The following is a 21,591-nucleotide window of genomic DNA, read 5'->3' on the forward strand; positions in this document are numbered from 1 at the left end:
CTTGAGCCTCCTTCCCGTATCCCCTTCCAGCCCACCTCCGGCGACAACTCCATACTTCCGCCAGTCCCCGCCTTTGTCTCGGCTTCCGATCGCCACCCGGAAGCCCAGCAGAAACACACTGCGCATGCCCACTAGTCAGCACCGCCCCGCTTCCTGTTTGACCCGCCCCTTTCCCTTAGTGATTTGTCGCTGCCGAGGCCTCAGAGTCTCGCGATATTTGCGTTCAGCAGCCGGCGCGAATCTGTACGTGTTTCTGGCGGGCGGTGTTTTGTCTCCTTGTTGCCGACTGCTCTCAGGTTCCCGGAACCTCCGGGCCCAGCAGCATGACGTCTGCTTTGGAGAACTACATCAACCGTATCCTCAGGCCGGCTGCAGCGGGGACTCGGGCCGCGGCGGGGGCAGGAGGGAACACGGGAGGCCCGGAGTGGTGGGCGGTGGGCGGACGACCCGGGATGGGGATTCGTGGAGGGGAGGTCCCGGATGGACCCGCACCGCGGATCTCGGTGTAGTTAGAACTTTGCCGCAGATAGATAGCCTTTGGGTGTATGTTCCAACACTGGGCATAGGATGGATATGAACTGTTTCCCTAAGGGCTCTCAGTGTGCAGGTCCTCCACAGTCTTGCTGTTTGTTTGGGGATAGCATAAACAGATGTGGACTTCGTGCCCCTTACCGCTGGTTGATATCTTAATTGTGATTGTGTTTAGAGAGAGGCAAGTAGCTTTTAAAAGCCCAGATGAAGTTTTAAGGTAGAATTGCTGTTCTAAAGTCAGGGCGAAAACATTGCATCCAGCATATGTTCAGAGAGGGAAACCAGCGCAATACCAAAGACACATAGTTAAATACAGAGAGCTTTTAATGATGCCAAGAATTATTGGTCTTTGATGGCATTAATTGTGACAGGGTCTTGGAAGAGAAGGGACTTAACATGCATAAAGTGATCCAACGTTAATTGGCACTCATCTAATTTTCATTCTGAAGGTTAAGAAATGAGTCTAACTTGCTCAGTGCCATAGTTTGAAAACATTGCCTTGTAAAACGAGAGTCAAACGGTCACACACCCTTCTTCCGTTTGCTTAACTGTTTTCAAGGTGCAATTGAAGCAAGTTTAAAAACTTCAGTTGTCTTCCTCACTGGCAGTGGCAGTGTTGAATCTTAGTTCTGTCTCTTTTTTCTTTTTTTTTAAGTAATTGGAACCACTTCCTTTCCAGGCTGAAAGTTTGCAGTTTGTATTCTTTAAGGAATACTTTCCTTGACTCGGTTCTCAGGAACTGTTGCTGTTATTACTTCTGATGGCAGAATGATTGTGGTGAGTGACATTTTCCTTTTCCTTTCCTTAGGCTTATTGATTTTAACTTTGAGGTAACATTTGTGGCCTAATGTTCAGGCACCACAGCATACCTATATTTCAGTATTCTTGTGATTCACCTATTTAACCTTCCCTCTTGGCTCCCTGTACAACTTGTCTAATGAACCTCTGATCTGCATTGCAGAGCTGTATCATACGCTGATTTGTTTTCTTGCCTCTCTTTCTTCTATTCCATTTTGTCTTAACGCAGAGATCTTAAATGATTTACTTATTATGTGTGTGCTCTAATAGGTTGCTTATCGATAAGGAGATTTAATCTGAGAAATGGTCTTCAGGGATTTCATTGTTCTTTCAAAAATAATAAATGGTTTTGGAAACTTAAGTTAGCTATGACTTCCCTGGTAGTACAATCTTTGGGACCATTGCCTGATCTACTATCTCTAAATGCAATATTACTGTATGACTGCAATTTAATCCCATGTTATCCCATTCTGTGATTTTTATTTTCTTAAAGATTTATTTTTATTTTTGTTCTTGTTTGTTTGAATGTCTACCATCTGTGTGGGGGTACACAAGGAGGCCAGAAAAACTATAGAGTTGCAGGCAGTTGTGAGCCACAGTGTGGGTGCTAGGAAGGCTTTGGAGATCAGTATGTACTCTTAACCACTGAGCCATCTCTTCAGCTCCTTAATTTTCTTATTAATCCCTTTATTCTTCTCTTTCTTGAGCAATACCAGTCAAAGTGACATAGACTAAATGCATATCATGTGCTAAGTATTTTGTATGTCATTTAGTCTGACATACAGCTTTGTGAAGAATTAAAACTTACGTTGTTGTTATTAAGAATTAAGCTTAGAAAGAATAAGTTACTTTCCCAGAGAGTCAGTATAACAGGTGACAGAACTATATAGTGTTGTGTTTTATTCCAAAACCAAGGTTACTTCCTTTGCTTGTTCTTAATAAAGGAAACAAGTATGTAGGGTTTTTAGTTTCTAGTTTATTGTGGTGGTGGTGGTGGTGGTCAGTTCATAATCTATAAATTTGTAAACAATGGGCAATTAGGAAGTCTATTACTGTTAAAAGACAATTTGTGGGGCTGGCGAGATGGCTCAGTGGGTAAGAGCACTGACTGCTCTTAAAGGCCCTGAGTTCAAATCCCAGAAACCATGTGGTGGCTCACAACCATCCATGATGAGATCTGACACCTTCTTCTGGTGTATCTGAAGACAGGTACAGTGTACTTATTTATAATAATAAATCTTTTAAAAATTTTTTTAAAAAGATAATTTATAAATAGCTGATTTTTAAAACCTGTTTAAATTTCTTGTTTCTGTTACGAAAGTTTTATAGAAGAAAGCTGAATAAAAGCATTGACATTGATTAGTTATATCTTTATCACAAAGTTGTCTGATAAAATATTTGTGTATAAAATGAAGGTAAGAGGACTTTCCTGGGTGTTTATAATAACCACCATATAGTAAGTACTCTAATTTGTTTTTCTTTCCAATTTCTAGATTCCAAGTTTCTATTTATTTTATTCTGATTCTATATAATTATAGCTTTTAGAACATGAGAGAGTTTAATGGTGGAACCAAGAGATTTACCAGCCATTCCAAAATAAACTATTTCTTCAGACACTTGAATAGCATCTGTGATGCTATATTTTTCTAGAGCTATATAGTTTTTCCTGCTTATTTCCATCAACTTAAGTTTCTGATTATTTCAGTTCTAATATGTCTACTGTAGTATTGAGAGAATTCAGTTAGGCATACACACAAGCCACAGTGTTTGCAGCAAGGAGATATGAAATACTAACTGTAACTATCACCTAGTTTGTAATAACATTGTTTACAACAAAGTATAGCCTAGTTACTTTGTAGTCTGGCTCTGGAGCTAGTTTTGTTTTTCAGGACCTACTATTTACCATGTATGAAATAAATCTTGAACCATCATTTTTCTGGAGTTCTTTATTTGAAATGGACAAAAACAAAATACTGTCTTCAAAGATTAAGGAAAGTGGAGGTGATTCATGTAGTGTGTTTTTTTTTTTTAGCACAGGACCTTTCCCTAAGAAGTAATATACAGTATCTTTTTTTATTGATGGTTCGTGATTCTTCTTATTAACTTAAAAAAAATCATTTCCCCTTAAATCTGTCCTGTTTTAGTTCATTTCTTAAGTACTAGTTCCTAGACTGTATGAGGTTACTTAAGAATACTGGTACCTGCCTGTCCCTTGCAAGTCCCAACAACTACACAACAGTTAAAGAGTGGTGGTACGGGTTTTTCCCATCATAAAACAAGTATGAGTTAAGCTCCGTGTCATGGAATACCTCTGGATTATAGAAGGTATTTTATCTTCTAGTGGGCACAAAGGAAGACATAAGTACTTGATTGACAACTGAAATGGTTTGATTTATATATTCAGAGCCAGGATGATTTTTATTTATTTCTTCCTCCTCTCTCTCTCTCTCTCTCTCTCTCTCTCTTTCTCTCTTTCTCTCTCTTTCTCCCTCTCTTCTTTCTCTCTTTCCTTCCTTTCTTCTTCCTTCCTCCCTCTCTTTCTTTCTTTCTTTCTTTCTTTCTTTCTTTCTTTCTTTCTTTCTTTCTTTCTTTCTTTCTTTCTTTCTTTCTTTTTTCAGGGAACACTGAAAGGTTTTGACCAGACCATTAACTTGATTTTGGATGAAAGCCATGAGCGGGTGTTCAGCTCTTCACAGGGAGTAGAACAAGTGGTGTTGGGGCTATACATTGTGAGAGGCGATAATGTGTAAGTCAATAAGTCATTTTGAGTACATTTTTGCTACTGATATGCTTGCTTTATGGAAGAGAGATTTTTCCAACATATATGATGCCGTATGTATAATAGAATTGTACACTTACTTGTTTTGTAGACACAATTTATATATAATTCTAAACATTTTATGTTGAGATGCCTCAGGAATCAACTAAAGTGACCCTTACAAATCAAACATTTACCTACTGAGATTTCATGTGTATTTACTTATTTGAGAATTGAAGTTTGAACCTAGAATCTTGGAGAACAGGCTGTGTACTTCTGAGCTGTGCTCTCTCTTTTTACATTTTGAGACCAGGCCTTCGTAAGTTGCTCAGACTGACCTTGAACTTTAGATTCCCGATACTACCACCGCCCCCTAGTAGCCTAAGTCACCAGTGTGTGTGTGTGCGCCCAGATACGCCCAGAATTCTTCCTTAAAGAGGCTTCTTAACATTTTGGAAAATCTCTTTTTAAAAAAATCTCCCATTTGAGCTGTTTTAAATAACTCATGCTCATTTATCTGTTACTGTTTTTAGTGTAGTGGATATACTTAATGTGTCCATGAAACTCCTGTTGTCTTGTTGAATTTAGGACACTGACAGTCTAGTTTGAGATGTCTTAGAGATATCATCTTGAGAAAGGCTGTAACTCACTTTTTCTGATTATGGGAAGCCTCATGTCTCAACATTTTCCACTATTACAGCTACTTGCTTTGTGTAGCTGTGCTGTGTTTGGAAAGCGGCTAGTGACCAAAGAACTAATTTAAATTTTGGTTTTGGGGTTATTTTGTTTGTTTGCTTGGTTTTGGATTTTGTTTTGTTTTATTTTTTGTTTTTGTTTTTTAGTATAACAAGGCTGACCTGGAACTTGTTACCTAGCCTAGATTTACTTCATTTTCCTTTAGCTTTCCAAGTATGAGGACTATACATGTAATCTACCTTCTGTGGCTAAAATTTAAATTTAATTATATTTATGTTTTTAGAATATTATGAAGAGTCAAAATGTGATTAGAGGACAGCAAAAGATATTAGTAACTAGGAGGTTTTTGAAGGGCTATGTAAGATATAGGGAAGGGATACTGAATTTACTTTGTGGATATGCTTAAGCTTAATTCATTAGTGAATATTGTAAGCTTATTTTAAAGTGAACACATGCTCTAATCCATTTAACTTTATCTGAAAGCTGTATTTAAGGATATATGATCAATTGAGCCTTAATTAAAATTGTGTCTATAAAATAGTATCCGGAGATGACTTTTGGGTTAGATTATGAGTTATAAAGGGTGATCCAGAGCAGAGGGCCAGGTCCTCTGACCACAGCAGTACTGATGAAACACTGGGAGTGTGTGCACTGATGGGTTATTATCCTGTGTCTATGCAAAAAGAAACCAGAGTTTAACATTTACCCTAAACCTACTGGGACTGGAGCCTGCTTTTAGGAGACCATGAAAACAGACTTAGAGTTTTAAGAATTTTTGCAAGTAAGTGGATTAGAGTCTTGTTAATAGCTTGCAGTTAGCCCTCCTACCCCATGAGGGCTTTTGTCTGTCTGTTATGTAAATGCTGCAGATGAGATGTCAGTTTTCCAAAGTTAGCTGATGTTCAGACACCTCACAGTATCTCTTTATGTGTACGTTCACTTTGTTTCTTGTGTTCCATGACTTATGGGTAATTCACTTAGTGATGAAATAGCTTTTGCTTCCTACCTTGTGTTTTCACTGCACCTTCTCAGTTCCACATGTTTCAGAAGAATGAAACAAAATGCTGTAGTTAATGGACTTTAGGAATGTATGTAAGCTTATTTTAGAAATGATTTAACTCTTGTCTTTTTTTCCCATACTAATAACAGAGCAGTCATTGGGGAGATAGATGAAGAGACAGATTCTGCACTTGACTTGGGGAACATCCGAGCAGAACCTCTGAACTCCGTAGCACATTGAAAACTATTGTGTAGTGAGATGGCTGTAAATCCTGTACAGAAGCGTCTTATTCTGAGAATGATGTTTAGGTTTTTTTTATGAGTGTGTAATTGTGGATTTTGACCTCATGTTGGTACACTGTAATATGTAATTTAAATATTTCTACATTTTTATTGGGAACGATTGCCTAAATTAATAAATGTGGTTGCCTGGTTTATTTTTCTACCAAGTGATACAAAAATCTAAGGGTCATTTTGAAAACTTAGAAAATACCATTACTTTTGGTAATTTAATATTTATGGGAAATTGGCTGTAAAGAGAACTTAGGCTATTATGTAACTTATACATGCAAATAATAGTAATAAAAGACATTTCTTTTTGTGGTTTTCTTTCTTTTTAGAAAATTACCAGATAGTAAATTGCCCTTTACAGCTAACTGTGTCATAGACTTCATGCCAATGTACTACAATTCTCCAGTAGTGAAAAAATTGATCCTTAGGTCTAGAATAGATGAATAAAAATTTTGGTTGAGTAATAAAAAACTTGCAAACTTAAATTGCAACAGTGCTTAACTTTTAGACAGCCTTTTTCTATAATCAATACCTTTAGATCATTCTCAAAATTTAAAGCTAACAATGTGAGAATACGTAAGGATTAAAAAGATTTAATTTCAGTATAGGATAACCATGTGAACATTCCTCCTCACTCTGAAAGAACTGGTTAAGTGTATAAGGATGTAACCCTTTATAATAGTGTGTGCATATTCTTGCCTAGTAGTCAAAAGTTAAAAACAGTTTTCCATTTGCAGTATGGTGTATTGTGGGCCTTTGCCTTCTGGATTTACTAGCATTTATTTGAGTGCACATTGTTTTACAGTTGCAATGCTGGATGCTTCCAGTAGTGATCTTATATATGGGGACATCGGAGCTCCAACTTATCTAGGGTTTCTAGACAAGAGTAGTCCCCCAAATTGGCTTCATTAAAACTGCCCGAGGCACTGTAAAAAAAAAAAAAAAACAGAGAGAGCTCTGTTCATTGGTCTTGGTTTATTGCATCTGTAATGGAACAAATGGGAATAATTCTTAAAACGAACCAGGCACTTGGTTACCTGAGTCTTTAAAATTTCATTTTATTTATATGAGGCATTCTTACGGTTTTAGAGCAGTGTATTTTGTCTAAATTAAGTCTTGGGCAAATAAGATAAAATTGCATTGTGTTTCCATGTGAGAGTAGAAGGAAGTGTTGGCAAGAAACTAGTTCCACCCAGTTTTACACAGATGTATTCAGTGTTCTTTTCTGACCAGCTGAGCATTCATTTAATAGTGAAATACCTCATTCTGCTCAACAGAGCTGTTCTTACATTTGGCAAGTGCTGTTGTAATTGTTATTTCTCCTTGTAGTGGGAGCCCTGTAAGGGCTTAGATGCTATTTGTGACACTGCCTCCCAGTGACCATTCCTTTTTTTAAGCCTCAGTGTACTTAAATAGATATTGGAGTGTTGTCAGGGACACTCGTCAAGCTGATAATAAGTGCTGAAAGCTGCTTCTAAGCCAGGGACAAAATAAATACGTTGATACGCACCACTTTTGTGGTACCTCCAAGTTGTCTTGATGCAAAGATTTAAAATGTCCACCAAACTGTTTTCATGTCAGGATATAATGTATGAGGCTGCATTCATTTAAAGCTACTACAATCATCTTTTTAAATAGATATAATTTAGTTTGAACCTTTTTTTTTTTTCATTTCTGTTATTCAGTATGATTGCTGTCTGTAGGTTGCATAATGGTAAGGATGAGGGTAAAATAGAACTCACCAGCTGCGTTCTTGTACATTAGCTAACTAACCATCTGCTACCAACCAGCAGCATTTGGGAGATGGAGGAGTTGAGAATTCAAGGATGTGAGTTGTCTTCAAGACATCTTCCAAAGATGGAAAGGTTTCACATTAAACATTTTAAAACTCTAGCATTTTAGGTCTTTTTGTATTGTGTTTATTTTTTATATATTTAAATTTTTCTTTTGTTAATTGTTACCTTTTGTAGCATAGATAAAGATTTGCTAGGAAAAATTTTCAGTCTATTGTCCTACTTCAGTATTCTTTATATGATACAACTCTGTTCTCATTAGGGTAGTAGTAAATTAAACATTCTGTTTATTTTTTGTTTTATTTCTTTCAGAAAAGACACTAATAGCATGCCTTGTGTAAACAAAAAGCCCTCTCTCAAGTGGTTCTTACCCCCCTTTTATTAAACAGATTTTTTTCTCATTCAGTATAATGTGAATACAGATTCCCTTCCACTCCTCCCAGTTCCTGCCAACTACCTCTGCCATTCAGATCTACTCTCTTTCTGTTTCTCATTAGAGAAGAACAGGTTCTATGAGATACCAACAAAACATAACAAAATAAAATATAAGACAAAACAAGAACCACCACATCCGAGTTGGACAAGGCAAGCCAACAGAAAAATAAAAGAGCCCCAAGAGAAGGCACAAGAATCAGACCCACTGCTTCACACAGTCAGGAGTGCCATGAAAATAGTAAACTAAAAGGTTTAGTCTGTATGCAGAGAACCTGGTGTAGACATGTAGGCCCTGTGCTTGCTATTTCAGTCTCCCTAAATTCATATGAGCTTAGCTCTGTTGTTTTAAAGGGCCTTGTTCTGGTATCCCCCTTCCTGCTCTCTCCACTATTGCTTCCCCTTCCACGAGATTCACTGAGCTCTAAGGGGAGTGGTTTGATGGGAACATCTTGTTTAAAGCTATGTGTCCCCCCTTCTTTCTCTCACCCTTCCCTCTCTGTCTTTCTTCCTCTCTCTCCCCTTCACCCCCTCTCTGAATAATATCTTATGTTTTTGCATTTGTTCCCATCTGCTGCAAGAAGCAGCTTTGCTGCTGATGGCTGAGTAAGGCGTGATCTAGGACTGCAGCAGAATCCGACTAGGAATCATGTCATCGTTACTTTGTTTGAACAGTAGTATTTGCTTTTACCCTAGGGCTTTAGGCTCTGAGCTGTCTTGTCTGGTTCTTGGTTACCCAAGCAATGTTGGATATGGGTTTAGTCTCATGGAGTGAGCCTTCTGTCAAATCAGACATTGGTTACTCCCACAAGGTTTGTGGCATTGTTGCCCTGGCATACTTTGCAGGCAGGACAGATCAAAAGTTTCGTGGTTGGGTTGGTGTTTACATAACCTATTGGTAGCCTGCAGGGTACATTGTCAAAGACACTATGACATGGGGTGAAGAGTCTATGCAGGTAGCAGCTCACCCTCTCCGAGTTCAATGAGTTGTGATAGTATGTTTTAGCATTGGGGGCCTCGCTGTCAGTCTGGGGAGAGCAACCTCCTATCTTGAGGTTGATTGTGTAGGAATTTCCATGGGACTCTTTGGCCAAAACTCAATTGGATGGAACCCAGTCCCAGTACTTAAAGCTTCATTTATTGACAGGAATTAAGAATTTCTAAGCCATTTATGGTGGCTTAGCATGCCTGTAATTCTGTCACTTGGGTGGCTAAAGCAGGGAGATTACAAGTTTGAGGCTAACCTGTGGGTTAAACTTCGTCACAAAACCAAACCAAAGAGGTAAGCATAGGAAAGGGACCTGTAGGAAGAGGGGAGGGATGTAGATTGGTTAGGGAGTAGGCAGGGATAAGAGAAGGTAGGCATTATAGTAATCAGAGTACTGCATATCTGTACACAATTGTCAACAAATAAAATTACTAATAAAATGTTAAATGTTTTTAAAATATTTTATTTAAAAACACTCAACTATCTCATCTAGTTTTGGCTAATGACACTTAACCTGAGACAAATAAGAGGGACGATTTTTCTAATGGAATTCTTATTTGGTGTGTCAGGCCAGGTTGAATGCCATAAAAGGCATGTTCTGGGTGCGGCACAGTTTGTAATACCAGCCTGACAATCTTCCCATGCCTTATACCAGTAAGAATAAGAGAACCACCTGCCCTCTTTAGGTTGTGACGATCCATTAATGCTTAAGATCAATACTAATAATAGCTTTATCCTAATAGTGGTATGCTCATAAGAAATTAGTTTGACCTACACGAGTTCAAAATTATGAGCATTTCAGGAGAGACATGCTGGTAAGGTGGCAGGGCTTTGGCACGTAGAGTATACTCTTGTGCAATGTAATACATTGCTTTGATTACCAAAATGAAAACCAAACAGAAGAGCAGGTATGGAGAAAAACACATGAAGCTGAACGAATGGTTAGAGTGGTGAGTCAGATTTTGTTAGTGTGGAGATGTGAATGTGCCAGTCTGAATGGAAGACTGGAAAAACTCTCGCATCATTGATTTTGTATTCTATGGAGATTGAAAGGTAACTAAGGGGAAATGAAAACTTAACATTAAAGATTATAGGTAAAACTAAATATTTTGTCAGCAACATTTCATTTCCTGAGTTCATGTGATCACTGTCAGTGAGGTAGCAGGCCCAGGAATTGGCAATACACAAAATGCATGACATATATGTAAATCCTTCTCTGTGTAAAGATGTGTGAAGCCATGAAGGAGTCTGCATGGAAATCAGTGGACTTAGGTGGGTTCTTAAGATAGTGACTAGAATAGATGTCTAATAAGAATTTTCGAGTTGGTACGCAGGAAGGCAGGGATGGGCAAGATGTGGTCATTGAAAAATATAAAGTACAGAAAACTTGTCAGTTTTTGAAAAGTGTAGCAGGTGAGTGTGCATACAGCCATGGACATGCTGAGTGCAGTGAGCTTCAGTGGCCAAGGCTAGCCAGATAGGAGCTGTGTATACTCGTGGGTCTGTGCCTGATTACTCAAAACAGCAAGGCTCAACTGAGTTGCTCCAGGGGATGTCAGTGCATTATGTTAGACATTGTTGCCCTGAGAACTAGGTGGTTCACACACAGCCACACGTGCAGCCACACAGGAAGCAAGTCTGGTTTCTCTTTAATTTCTTTGCATGTACTTTTTCACTATAATAAACCATAACCATGATAGCCATGTGGCTGAGTCCTCTCAATCCTCATGGATCACTGAACTCTGGGGTTGTCCTGAACATGCCAGCTAACTGTCCCAATAAAACTATGTTTGAAACTGTGAAGGAAGAAGGGAAATGCACTAGGACAAAATTTGTGCCTCACCCTCAGAGAAGAAAATTGGTTATGTTTGGAAGATTCAAAAGAGTAACTGTGTGGACAAGACACCAGCTTAGTGGCATGAAGTAAAGACTGTAACCAGAGGCAAACAGATTTACAAAGGTTTGGCAGGAGTTAAACTGTTAGCTGATATATCTTCAGATGTGACAGGATGGAAGCATAGACTTAAAAGTTTGTATGTAAACCTAGAGACTATCAATTACATTTTGGAATCATGGGTCTATCCTTTCAAGCTGCCCAAGAAGGACCATTATTAGCTTGTAGTAGTTTGTTCAAGAGCAAGAGGCACTAGTTGCAGGACATTGAGACACTGAGCTCTATGAAGCTATAAAGCTGAGAGCTAACAACTTAGATCAAAACAACGTTTTTTTTTTTTTTAAACTGGAATCTGAGGTCTACACTTTTACCTGCTCTCCTGAAAACTTAGAGGACAGGAGTTAGGGGAAGGATACCAGCGTATGCAAGCCCTCCCCATTCCAAGGAAAATAAAAGAGACCTCATTGTCTCAAACTCATCTTGTGAGGCTCGAGGAGAACAGACTGCTAGTGGGACCAAGGGGTTACAGTGACAAGGTGACAAGAAGTTCCTGGCTTGGGTGGGGTCTTTTCTTGGGAGTCATAACTAAAAAAACAAAACTGAAAAGTATCTGCATCTCTGACCTGGCACTGAGCCCATGTCTTTATAGTTGGATAAATAATGCATTTTATATGAATATGAGAGGAGTAGCCTTACAAATAACATCATATGAGAAGGATGGATCTTCAGTGATAAGCACAATGGCTTGGTGAGGAAAGAAAAGCCAATAAAGACTAGGGGAAAGATTGGGAAAGAGGCATGAACTAAAAGTCCCAGTTCACCTCATCTCTCAGTTCTCTCAAAACAAGCAAACAAGATAGGTTATTGTAGTGAAGACTGTTCGGTCTTGACTTTGGTTTTGGCTTTTGTTGGTGATGGGGAGAAAAGTTGACAAGGTCTCATTTTGTAGTACAGGCTGTTCTCTGAGCTTGCACTGTTTCTTGAATCTTAGATTGAAGAGCTTCTGCCACCATGTCCAACTGGACGATACTCTACAGCTTCACATTTACAGTGCAAGTGTGGTGTTTCATGTAGTGTTACAATACTAGTCTTTGCCTTAAGAAACTCAGATCTAGGTGTAGTGGGGATTTTGGTTTCTTTAAAATTACAGAAATGTTTTTTATTTTAATATGGGGCTGCTTCAGAATGTCCACAGCATGTATGATTTATCTCATGTTCTGACAGGGGTGTGATTTTGAAAGTTGAAGATAGCTTATGTTTGTAATTCTGGGAACTCTTGAGAGGGTATATAAAGTCTAGAGCCCCAAGAGAGGTGGCAGCTGCTAATATTCTTGCTGTTGCTGTTTGGATGCTGTTGGTTGTGATTTATTACATAGAAGAAATTGATTTGCCTCAAGGAACTTGATACTCCAATCACTAGGAAGTTGTTAAATGATATTGACACCCCTGTTCCCTTCTAGCCTCATTTCTCTCCTGCCTAGGGTTGTGGGATTGGAAATGGATAAGGAGTAGTGCGGTAAAAAAGGGGAACCCATAAAGTAGCCAAAAGTCTGTTTTGTTTTTTGATGGGACATATCCTAGCATGCATTTATGCTAGTCAGAGAAGGAAACTTCTAAGACACATAAGGAAAGCAGGAGAGTTTTTACTTAAGCAGTATTTTCAGGTAGGCTACAGTGTCTAGGGCACATAAGAATGATACTGGCTTTTGATAGGATTATGGACATATAATCTACATGGAAAAGATGGTAAAATGGGTTTTTGTTTGGTTTTACTTTGGTAAGATGCAGGTAATTGGGTAGGCTTATTTGACTCCCCTAGAATTTCTCTGCTGTCATTCTTAATTAGGAAGCAAAGCCGTTAGTTAGCCAAGGAGCTTTAGAGAGAAATGATGAAACAGTGGAGGGAAAGGAGACAACAGTTGGGCTGGGGAAATAGTTAAGTGTTGATGGACAGAGTAGTAGTCGTCTTAAAGGTCATGTTCTTGAACTGAAAATGAAAACTGATGGCATGGTGGTGGGTTTTCCCTTTAATCATATTCAGAGTCTCAGAGCAGACAAAACAGTTTACAGTTTACTAGGGCTTAGGTTTAGGGACATAGGCAGAGGAGGCACATTTACTGACCACATTTACATGAGATTTTAATGAATGGAACATAGGGATACGGGGAAGGTAAATAAGGTCAGGGAAAAGCGATAGAATTAATGAGCCTTAGATACATTGTGCTCAATTGTCAAAGAACTTTTAATTTTTGACTAGAGGAGGTAAGGTGGAACATGAGGGGCATATTTACAAAGTGTGCTTGAAATTGAGATCATCCAGAGATGGTAGCTATTGTTAAAGACAAGCTATAGCACGTGACCATGCAAGCGGAGACATCACCACTGGCAGAGATCCACCTTCTTCATCCCAATCTCAGTTGATTAAATTACAAGCTATTATATCCATTCTTGAAGGAAAATGGGCTATATGTTATTAGTTTTCTCTCCAACGCTCAGGATTTAATGGCAAGATTGTGTATGTGGCCGTAAAACCAAAATCAGTCACATTTGAAAATCCAGTTCGGCTAACTGGATCACAATCAAGACTGCAGCTGCGCAGTAGAAGCCCTGCACAGTTTCTAGGCAACAGATATAGCTGCTTTGGTCCCTGGCTATATAGCCAGGCAAAGATTCTTGTCTACACACAACTCCAGATTTGGTCAGATCGAGAGGCAATTGTGAACGAGGTGGTTGCGGCAAAGGACATGGGCTGTTGGCTAGGATTCCCAGGAACATCTTAATTAGAGATCTTCTTACCATGAAGAAATTCTTCTGCTTCAGGGGAAAGAGGAAGACAGATGATTATCACAGCAACTTCTCAGAACTGCCCATTAGCATGGCCAGGACCGCGCCTAGCCTGTCCATAGGTGGGGGATCTCACCTTCGAGATAAGCACTTAAAGAAACTTCATAAAGCTGCTTCAGTTGGCAATGTGCAGAAGCTGAAGGATTACCTTGAACGCAAGAAATACGATGTGAATGGGCGGGACAAAAGAAGCAGGTGACCAGAACCTAGGATCTCGAGGGGAACTGGCTGCTTCAACCGTAGAGAAAGCCTGACAGGGCTGCACAACACTGGGTGTCATTCTGCGTTTTCCCCGAACAGAATCAGTCTTTTACAAGCTCTTTAACTCACGAATGTTTGCTTGAGTATCGAAGCCTTCTCCCTCCCCTTTAATAACTGCTTGCTCACTATTTTCTCTCTCTCTTTTGCTCTTTTGCTTCTTGGCATGCTTTGTGCCCCACGGGGGTGGGGGCGGGTTGAGTGAGAAAAGACAATATTTAAGAAGGAAATTACTAAGTAAGTCTTTAAGACCTGGAAATACCAAAATAGATAACATAGTTTTGTTTAAAGAAACTTGATAATGTTACATAATGTAGCAAACTTCCTTGGCCAGACAATGATTGCCTTTCTTCTTTTGTGTTACACATTCATGTTAAAAAAAATATTTTTTATTTTGTCTATGTGCCTGAGTTTATGTGCATCATGTCCTTGCTGAGGCCAGAAGAGGATGCCCTGGTCCTGGAGTTGATGAATAATGTAGCAAGCTTATTTACTTTGTCACAGATTTCACACACAGCCGGATTTACATAGTTATTACATATGTTTGCAACATTGGAAATGTCAGTACTACTTGATAGGCAGAGAATTACACAATAGTGACAAAGACACCTTTGACATTGCCCTTTCTGTTACTTAGGGATGTTTCTTAAGTTTTGGAGAGCAATCTGAATTGTGTTGGGGTATCTTATTTTATCATCTATTCTGAAGTCCAGATACCATTTGTTTTGTTTTTTGTTTTTTTTTTAAATCAGGAAGAAAAAAAAACCTTTCAATTTAATAAAATCAGTTTTCCTTAAAATGATATTTGATTTTCAAGACATTTGTTTAGATTTTAAAATTCATTAAAATCAATTATAATTAGCATAATTTTAATTAAATATAAGCAAAGACATAAAACAAATATATTGATATTTAATCCTACTTGTTCATGGGTGTAATAAATAATTGAGATGCATCTCTAACTTCATGTTTTATTGTATCAATATAGAACACCTTTGCATTTGGCCTGTGCTAATGGATATACAAATATTGTCTCCCTTTTAATTGAGAATCAATGCAAAATTAATGTCCAGGATAGTGAAAACAGAACCCCATTGATTAAGGTATGTTCCATTTTCCTTCTTTTAAAGTGTAGTGTGTTTGAGCATTTATCTAGTTAAATTTTATTGGTGTCTGTCCTTTAAGTTGTAACAGTAAATGTTAGTTTATGTATCTGAAATAGGAAGTTGGCCACTCATTTATTCTTGTTCCACTGGCAGGCAGTAGAGTGTCAACAGGAGAGCTGTGCTACGGTTCTTCTACTCCATGGTGCAGACCCAAATCTGGTAGATGGTTATAGTAACACTGCTCTTCATTATGCTGTTTGTGGACAGAATATCTCACTAGCCAAAAAATTGCTTGAATACAAAGCCAATCTTGAAGCCAAAAATAAGGTAAGCATCTATGAGAGGAAAGATGCACTTCAGAAACCAGTAAGGAATTAATGGCAGGTCACTCAGATAGCAGAAGCATATATTTTAATGTAGAGAATAAATTTGCCAAACTGAATTCAGAGAGTAGGTCTAAGAATTTCCTTCTTTTAAAAATCTTTGCATTTCGTTTTAGAACTTTCATTGTAGACCTTAATCCTGATGTGTGTGTGAATTAAAAATTAGTTATTATGCTAAAATTAGCCTAACTTTCCCTTTGAACTTTAGTGAATATAACTGAAAAATAATTTTTAAAAGAGCATTTTGTCACTTCATTGCAGTGGTTTTTGTGTCTATAGTCTTGGAGGTTATTAAATAAAACCCTATAGAAACAATTATACACAATTGTATATGCATTTCAGATAATGGGATACAAACTTATTTAAATGATATTCATGACTGGATCACTTTTTACCTACAGTTTGCATTACACCTCAAATACAAATTGTCTTTTCAAAATCTAGCAGCCCAACCTTAATTTGTTTGTTGGGATTTAAAGTCAGATATTTTTAGATATTAAAATCCTTTAAAAATTAAAGTATACATTCAAGAGTTTCCAATGAACATACTTTAAAAATTGTACTTAAATCTAAAAGCCACAAGTAAACACTATTTAAGTAATTATTTTGAGATAATATTTACAGGATGGTTGCACTCCACTTTTACTTGCTGTTACTGAAAATAATGAAAATATGATAAAGTTCCTCTTGAAGAAAGGAGCAGATGTAAATGCATCAGACAACAACCACAGGTACAGCTATAACAAGTAAAGTAAATAGGATGCCATGTAATTACAGTTTATTAATAATTCCATATAAATATGAATATATTCATTTATACATCTGTGATGTTTTAATCACCTGGTATGATTTAGGACAAATACTTCTTAAATGTTCTTTTCTTTAAGTCTGTAAAAGCAAACTGCTTAATCATTTGGGTAGCCTTAAGTTATTATCAATATTTGTAATAACTTTTGAATATTATGTAGGAGCCAATGTTGTGGTTAGTGGGAGAGAGGAGCTGGGGTGCCCAATAGTCCCTCTTATGAAATTTTGAGACATCTTGAAAGCAAGAGGCTTCCAGGAGGCCTCAGAGTTTGAACACCACTGAGCCAGCTGCCTCCCAGTGTCTGCTTGTGTTTAGGTGCCTTCCTATGGTCTGTCACTGCTGTGCAGTTTTGAGCAGACCAGCCCAATGTTTTCCATTTCCTCCATGACTTTCTTCTTAGGGATAGAGAACCTATATTTGAATGATAACTTGTGAAATCTAAATTTGTGAATGTCTTGCTCCAGAACAGCCATCATGATTGCTCTGATTGTTGAACCAACAAGTTCTTTAAAACTTCTTCTTCAGCAAGATATGGACCTAGCATGCAAAGATATTTACGGATTTACAGCTGAGGAATATGCATCATTTAATGGCTTTACTATGTAAGTGACACTTTAGGACTTTTAATAACTATATGAAGTATGATTTTGAGATACACAGAGTGAGTTCCCAAAATACAATTTTTATAGGTTAATAAAAAGGGGGAAATATATAAGCATAAACACTGGAATTCCCAGAGATCCTTCATCTCCTCTGGTTATAGAATCATTATATGCATTATTTGTTAGATGAGTGACATTTGGCACTACAGTGGTGTGGTAATGTCAAATATGGCAGGACAATTTCCTGGTGACCATTTATATTTAATTAATAGAGCTGAAGGACAGATGATGGATCTAGTCATTCATTTCATTACTTTTATCTTTAATAATTTACAGAATGTATGTTGTGAGTCTTTATCACTACCATTTTACTATATACTTCACTTTAATGTTTTATAATTGTGAAGTATATTCTCATTATACTTATAAGACAAATATTTCCATGTATAAACATGCATTCTGTTTCTAGTAGTCAATGATGAAATAAGATACAATACATTGAAATTTAATGTATAGTTAATCCATTAGCTATAGCCATAAACTAATATACACTATTTTAATTGTTATTTGTTTTAGAGGATATTTTAAATTATACATGTTTTTTTCTTCTCACTATTCTCAATCTCTCCTTTCCTCTCCCTCTCCTCACATTTTCTATGTTTCTTCTTTTTCCTCTCCCTTCTTTTCTTCTTCATCCTCTCTCTCTCTCTCTCTCTCTCTCTCTCTCTCTCTTTCTCTCTCTCTTTCTCTCTCTCTGTATATGTAGCTCAGGGTAATCACCAACTCTCTGTATAATCCAAGTTGCTTTTGGGTTTGTGGTTCTCCCTGCATATCTTCTCTAGTGCTAGGCTATAGGTTGTTCTGTATATTATTAAAGCCTAAATCTCATTCTTTCCTCATGTGAATGTATAATTATATGGAACTCAGGCCTTTAAATGGTTGGTTATGGTAAAATAAAGCCAGTAGACCAGACGTTAATCCAATCTCATGTCTTTACACAAAAAAGAGGCTAAGACACAAGGTGAAATACTAAGGAAGATGGTACACAGGAGGCAAGTGATGTGAAGACTCAAGAAGACAGGCATCCACAAGGCAAGGGAAGTCAGTAGACAGAACTTCTCTTGGCTCTCAGTAGGAAGCCATAGCTTAATCTTGACCTTCTAGGCTTCAACTAAAACAGACAGACAAACAATCAAACCAAAGCAAAGCCTCCTGTTTAAGCCACATGGCTGATGCTTTGTTATGGCAGTCCAATGAAATGAACCCACCAACAATGATACATAGCTCCCCTTTCCCCCATGTTCTGAGTGACTTTACTCTTCTCACAGATTACTTCTGGACCACAATTTCCCCTCCCTTCATGCCTCCCAGTTCCTCCCCCCACCTCTCTTCTCCTTCAGATCATCAACTCCTCTGTTTCCCTTCCAAAAAAAAAAAAAAAAAAAAAAGAAAGAGAAAAAAAGAAAAAAGAAAAGAGAAAAAAAGAAAAAGAAAAAAAAAAAGTAAAGAAAAAGGGCCAGGCTTCCCAAAGGTATTAACCAAACATGGCCTAAAAAGATGCAATAAAACTGGGTAGATACCCTCATATCAGAGATGGATGTGGCAACCCAGTAGGAGGAATAGGGGTGGGAAATAACAGGTAAAAGATTTAGAGAGAGTCACACAACCATAAGGTATATGTAGAGAACCTATCTCAGACCCAAAGAGAGGTTCCATGTTGCTTCAGTTTCTATGTGCCGCTGTGAGAATTACTTAGTTGATTCTGTGGGCCATGTTCTCATTGACTTTTTAAAACTAGTCATGTTTGGTTCTAATCTGGCTGTTCTGTCTCTGGTTCCTGGCCATCCATGAAGTCTTAGGCAGTTGATCTCTCAAAGTCAGTATGACAGTTATTCAGAAAATTGGGAATCATTTACCTCAAGACCCAACTCTAAACTGTTGGGCATGTGCCCAAAGGATGGTCCATCCCATTTTACAGGCAGGACAGATTGTAGGTCAAAGGTTTTGTGCCTAAGTTGATATCTCACTCCCACTGCTAGGAGTTATAGAAGATGGCCAGTTCAGGCTCCGCTAGGGGACTTCCCTAGAATCATTTTCATAGATTCCAGAGAGTTTTAACTTCATTAGGATTTTACCTTGCTCCCAAATGCCTCACCCCATTACAGTCATCTCTCCTAGTACTATCTCCTTCTATCTCTCCCATCCCTACCTGATCCCTTCTGTTCCCATCTGTCCCACCCACAAAATCTATTCTATTTCCCTTTCTAAGGGAGATCAATGTGTCATTCCCCCAGCCCTAAGTCACTCTGGGTCTGTGGATTGTATGACGATTCTCCTTTAATTAACAGCCAATGCCCAATAAACGAGTACATACCATATTTGTCTTTCTGGGTCTACGTTCCCTCACCCAGGATGATGTTTTCTATTTCCATTCATTTGCCTGCAAATTTCATGATGTCATTGTTTTTAACATCTTAGTAATACTCTATTGTGTAAATGTACCACATTTTCTTTTTTTTTGTTTGTTTGTTTGTTTGTTTTCGAGACAGGGTTTCTCTGTATAGCCCTGGCTGTCCTGGAACTCATTCTGTAGACCAGGCTAGCCTTGAACTCAGAAATCCGCCTGCCTCTGCCTCCCAAGTGCTGGGATTAAAGGTGTGCGCCACCACCGCCTGGCATTTTCTTTATCTGTTCTTCTGTTGAGGGACTTGTAGGCTGTTTCCAATTTCTGACTATTATAAATAATGCTGTAGTGAACATAGTTGAGCAAGTGTCCTTGTAGGAGGATGCAGTGTCTTTTGGGTACATGTCAAAGAGTGGTATAGCTAGGTCTTGAGATAGATGAATTCCCAGTTTTATGATAAGCCACCATATTGATTTCCTCTTCCTCCTCTTCTTCTATTTCCTATTATTTTTAGGTTGTTGTTTTCATAGTGTCCCAGATTTATTTGATGTTTTGATAGATGAAATGTTAGACTTAACATTTCTTCAATCATATCCTCTATACCTAAGACTCTCTCTTCCATCTTCTGTATTATTTTGGTTATGCTTGCATATGTAGTTTCTATTTGTTTACTTAGGTTTTCCATTTCCATGATTCCCCCAGTTTGTGGTTTAATGATTTTGTTTCCATTTTCAAGTCTTGAACTGTTTTACTTAATTCCTTTACCTGCTTTTTTTTTTTTTATTCATTTCCTCTTTAAGGATGTCTATCATCTTCTTGAAATTGGGTTTAAGGTAATTTTTATTGTACTCCTGCTGTGTTGGAATATCCAGGGTTTGCTTAGTAGGATAGCTGGACTCTGGTGGTACCATATTGTCTTGGAAGTTTTTGATTGTGTTTTTATGATGGCCTCAAGGTATATGGGTTTGGGGTAATTATAGGTTTCGGTGCTGATTTCTTAGTTTGTCTTTGTTAGATGGATGTCCCCTCCCTTGGTTTTTGTTTCTCCCCTGGTCATCTGACTTTAATGGGATACATTTCTGGTGGTCAGTGAGTCCTCTGGTCCACTAAGGGGCCTCTAATGGGGTTCTGGCAGCCTGCCTGACCTATGGGTTTCTAAAGTTCTTGGAATTGGTTTGGCTTCTAGTAGAACAGGAATGTCCATGGGAGCTAGATGCTGGGATATGGTGATGGGAAATGGGAGATTTTATGGGAAGGCTGAGAAGGCTCTGAGCTTATGAGTGACTTTTACAAATATATTTGCCACAGGGGTGGCGGAGAGTGGGACCACATGAAATGAAATGGTACCTATTAACACACTTCAAAGGGAAATGTAAGGAGAAACACTGGAAAGAGGTTAAATTTAATACTATAAATAAAATTTTTATGAATTTCACAATTTATGTGTATTCTCATATGTATAGGTATCATCAGATAATTGCCAATAAGGAGAACAAGAAGAAAACTGAGCGAAGAGCTTACTGACTAAGCAGTTTTTCTTGTTACTTTATATTTTCTTTCAAAAAAGAAAACATCCTTTTCCTTCCAAAGCAATATTTAACTATGGAATTAAAGTTTTCCTCTGTTTTAAAAATCATAAATCATTTTGAAGATATTCTTCATTAAAATTTTCTGACAGTCCATGTACTAAAAATTAAAAAAAAAATCTGGTAAAATTCTATGGTCTATGATCTCTTGAATTGTTATAAGCAGCAAAAGTTATGCACATATGCAAAGGGTTTGGTACATATAAAATACCATAAAATATTAAGTTTATTAGATAGATAAGTTGGATAAATACTGTTGGCAATTAATGTAATAAAGTCATGACATAAAATTAAAAATTAAGGGACAGTTGAGGAACTGTATTTACCTATATGTACAAAAATGATTTTGGTATTCATTTTCAAAAGTACATACAGATATTTAGGTCTACAAATAACATACAGGCACACATCTCCTTGTAT

General features: G+C 37.8%; 2 protein-coding genes across 2 annotated transcripts; both read left to right on the forward strand.

The window, feature by feature from the left end:
- The first annotated feature begins 204 nt into the window (after window positions 1-204).
- Window positions 205-8,263, forward strand: Lsm8 (LSM8 homolog, U6 small nuclear RNA associated). The gene is made up of 4 exons (XM_031381250.1): window positions 205-354; window positions 1,268-1,308; window positions 3,948-4,075; window positions 5,933-8,263. The coding sequence occupies exons 1-4, from the start codon at window positions 324-326 to the stop codon at window positions 6,021-6,023; spliced, it is 291 nt and encodes a 96-aa protein (XP_031237110.1). The 5' UTR covers window positions 205-323; the 3' UTR covers window positions 6,024-8,263.
- Window positions 8,264-11,328: 3,065 nt separating this feature from the next.
- Ankrd7 (ankyrin repeat domain 7) lies at window positions 11,329-21,300 on the forward strand. Its single transcript, XM_031381249.1, has 6 exons — window positions 11,329-14,219; window positions 15,271-15,385; window positions 15,542-15,715; window positions 16,396-16,502; window positions 17,044-17,181; window positions 21,049-21,300. Exons 1-6 carry the CDS (start codon window positions 13,978-13,980, stop codon window positions 21,107-21,109), a joined length of 837 nt encoding a protein of 278 aa, XP_031237109.1. The 5' UTR covers window positions 11,329-13,977; the 3' UTR covers window positions 21,110-21,300.
- Window positions 21,301-21,591: the final 291 nt, after the last annotated feature.

This window comes from Mastomys coucha, unplaced genomic scaffold (assembly GCF_008632895.1).
Source record: "Mastomys coucha isolate ucsf_1 unplaced genomic scaffold, UCSF_Mcou_1 pScaffold20, whole genome shotgun sequence".
Taxonomy (NCBI): domain Eukaryota; kingdom Metazoa; phylum Chordata; class Mammalia; order Rodentia; family Muridae; genus Mastomys; species Mastomys coucha.

Coding starts and splice junctions, on each gene's coding strand:
- Lsm8 (XM_031381250.1), top strand. CDS start 324: ATGACGTCTGCTTTGGAGAACTACATCAACC. Junction 355..1,267: donor TTTGGAGAACTACATCAACC/GTATCCTCAGGC, acceptor CTCGGTTCTCAG/GAACTGTTGCTGTTATTACT. Junction 4,076..5,932: donor ATTGTGAGAGGCGATAATGT/GTAAGTCAATAA, acceptor TACTAATAACAG/AGCAGTCATTGGGGAGATAG.
- Ankrd7 (XM_031381249.1), top strand. CDS start 13,978: ATGAAGAAATTCTTCTGCTTCAGGGGAAAGAGGAAGACAGATGATTAT. Junction 14,220..15,270: donor GGGCGGGACAAAAGAAGCAG/GTGACCAGAACC, acceptor GTATCAATATAG/AACACCTTTGCATTTGGCCT. Junction 16,503..17,043: donor GCATCAGACAACAACCACAG/GTACAGCTATAA, acceptor GTCTTGCTCCAG/AACAGCCATCATGATTGCTC.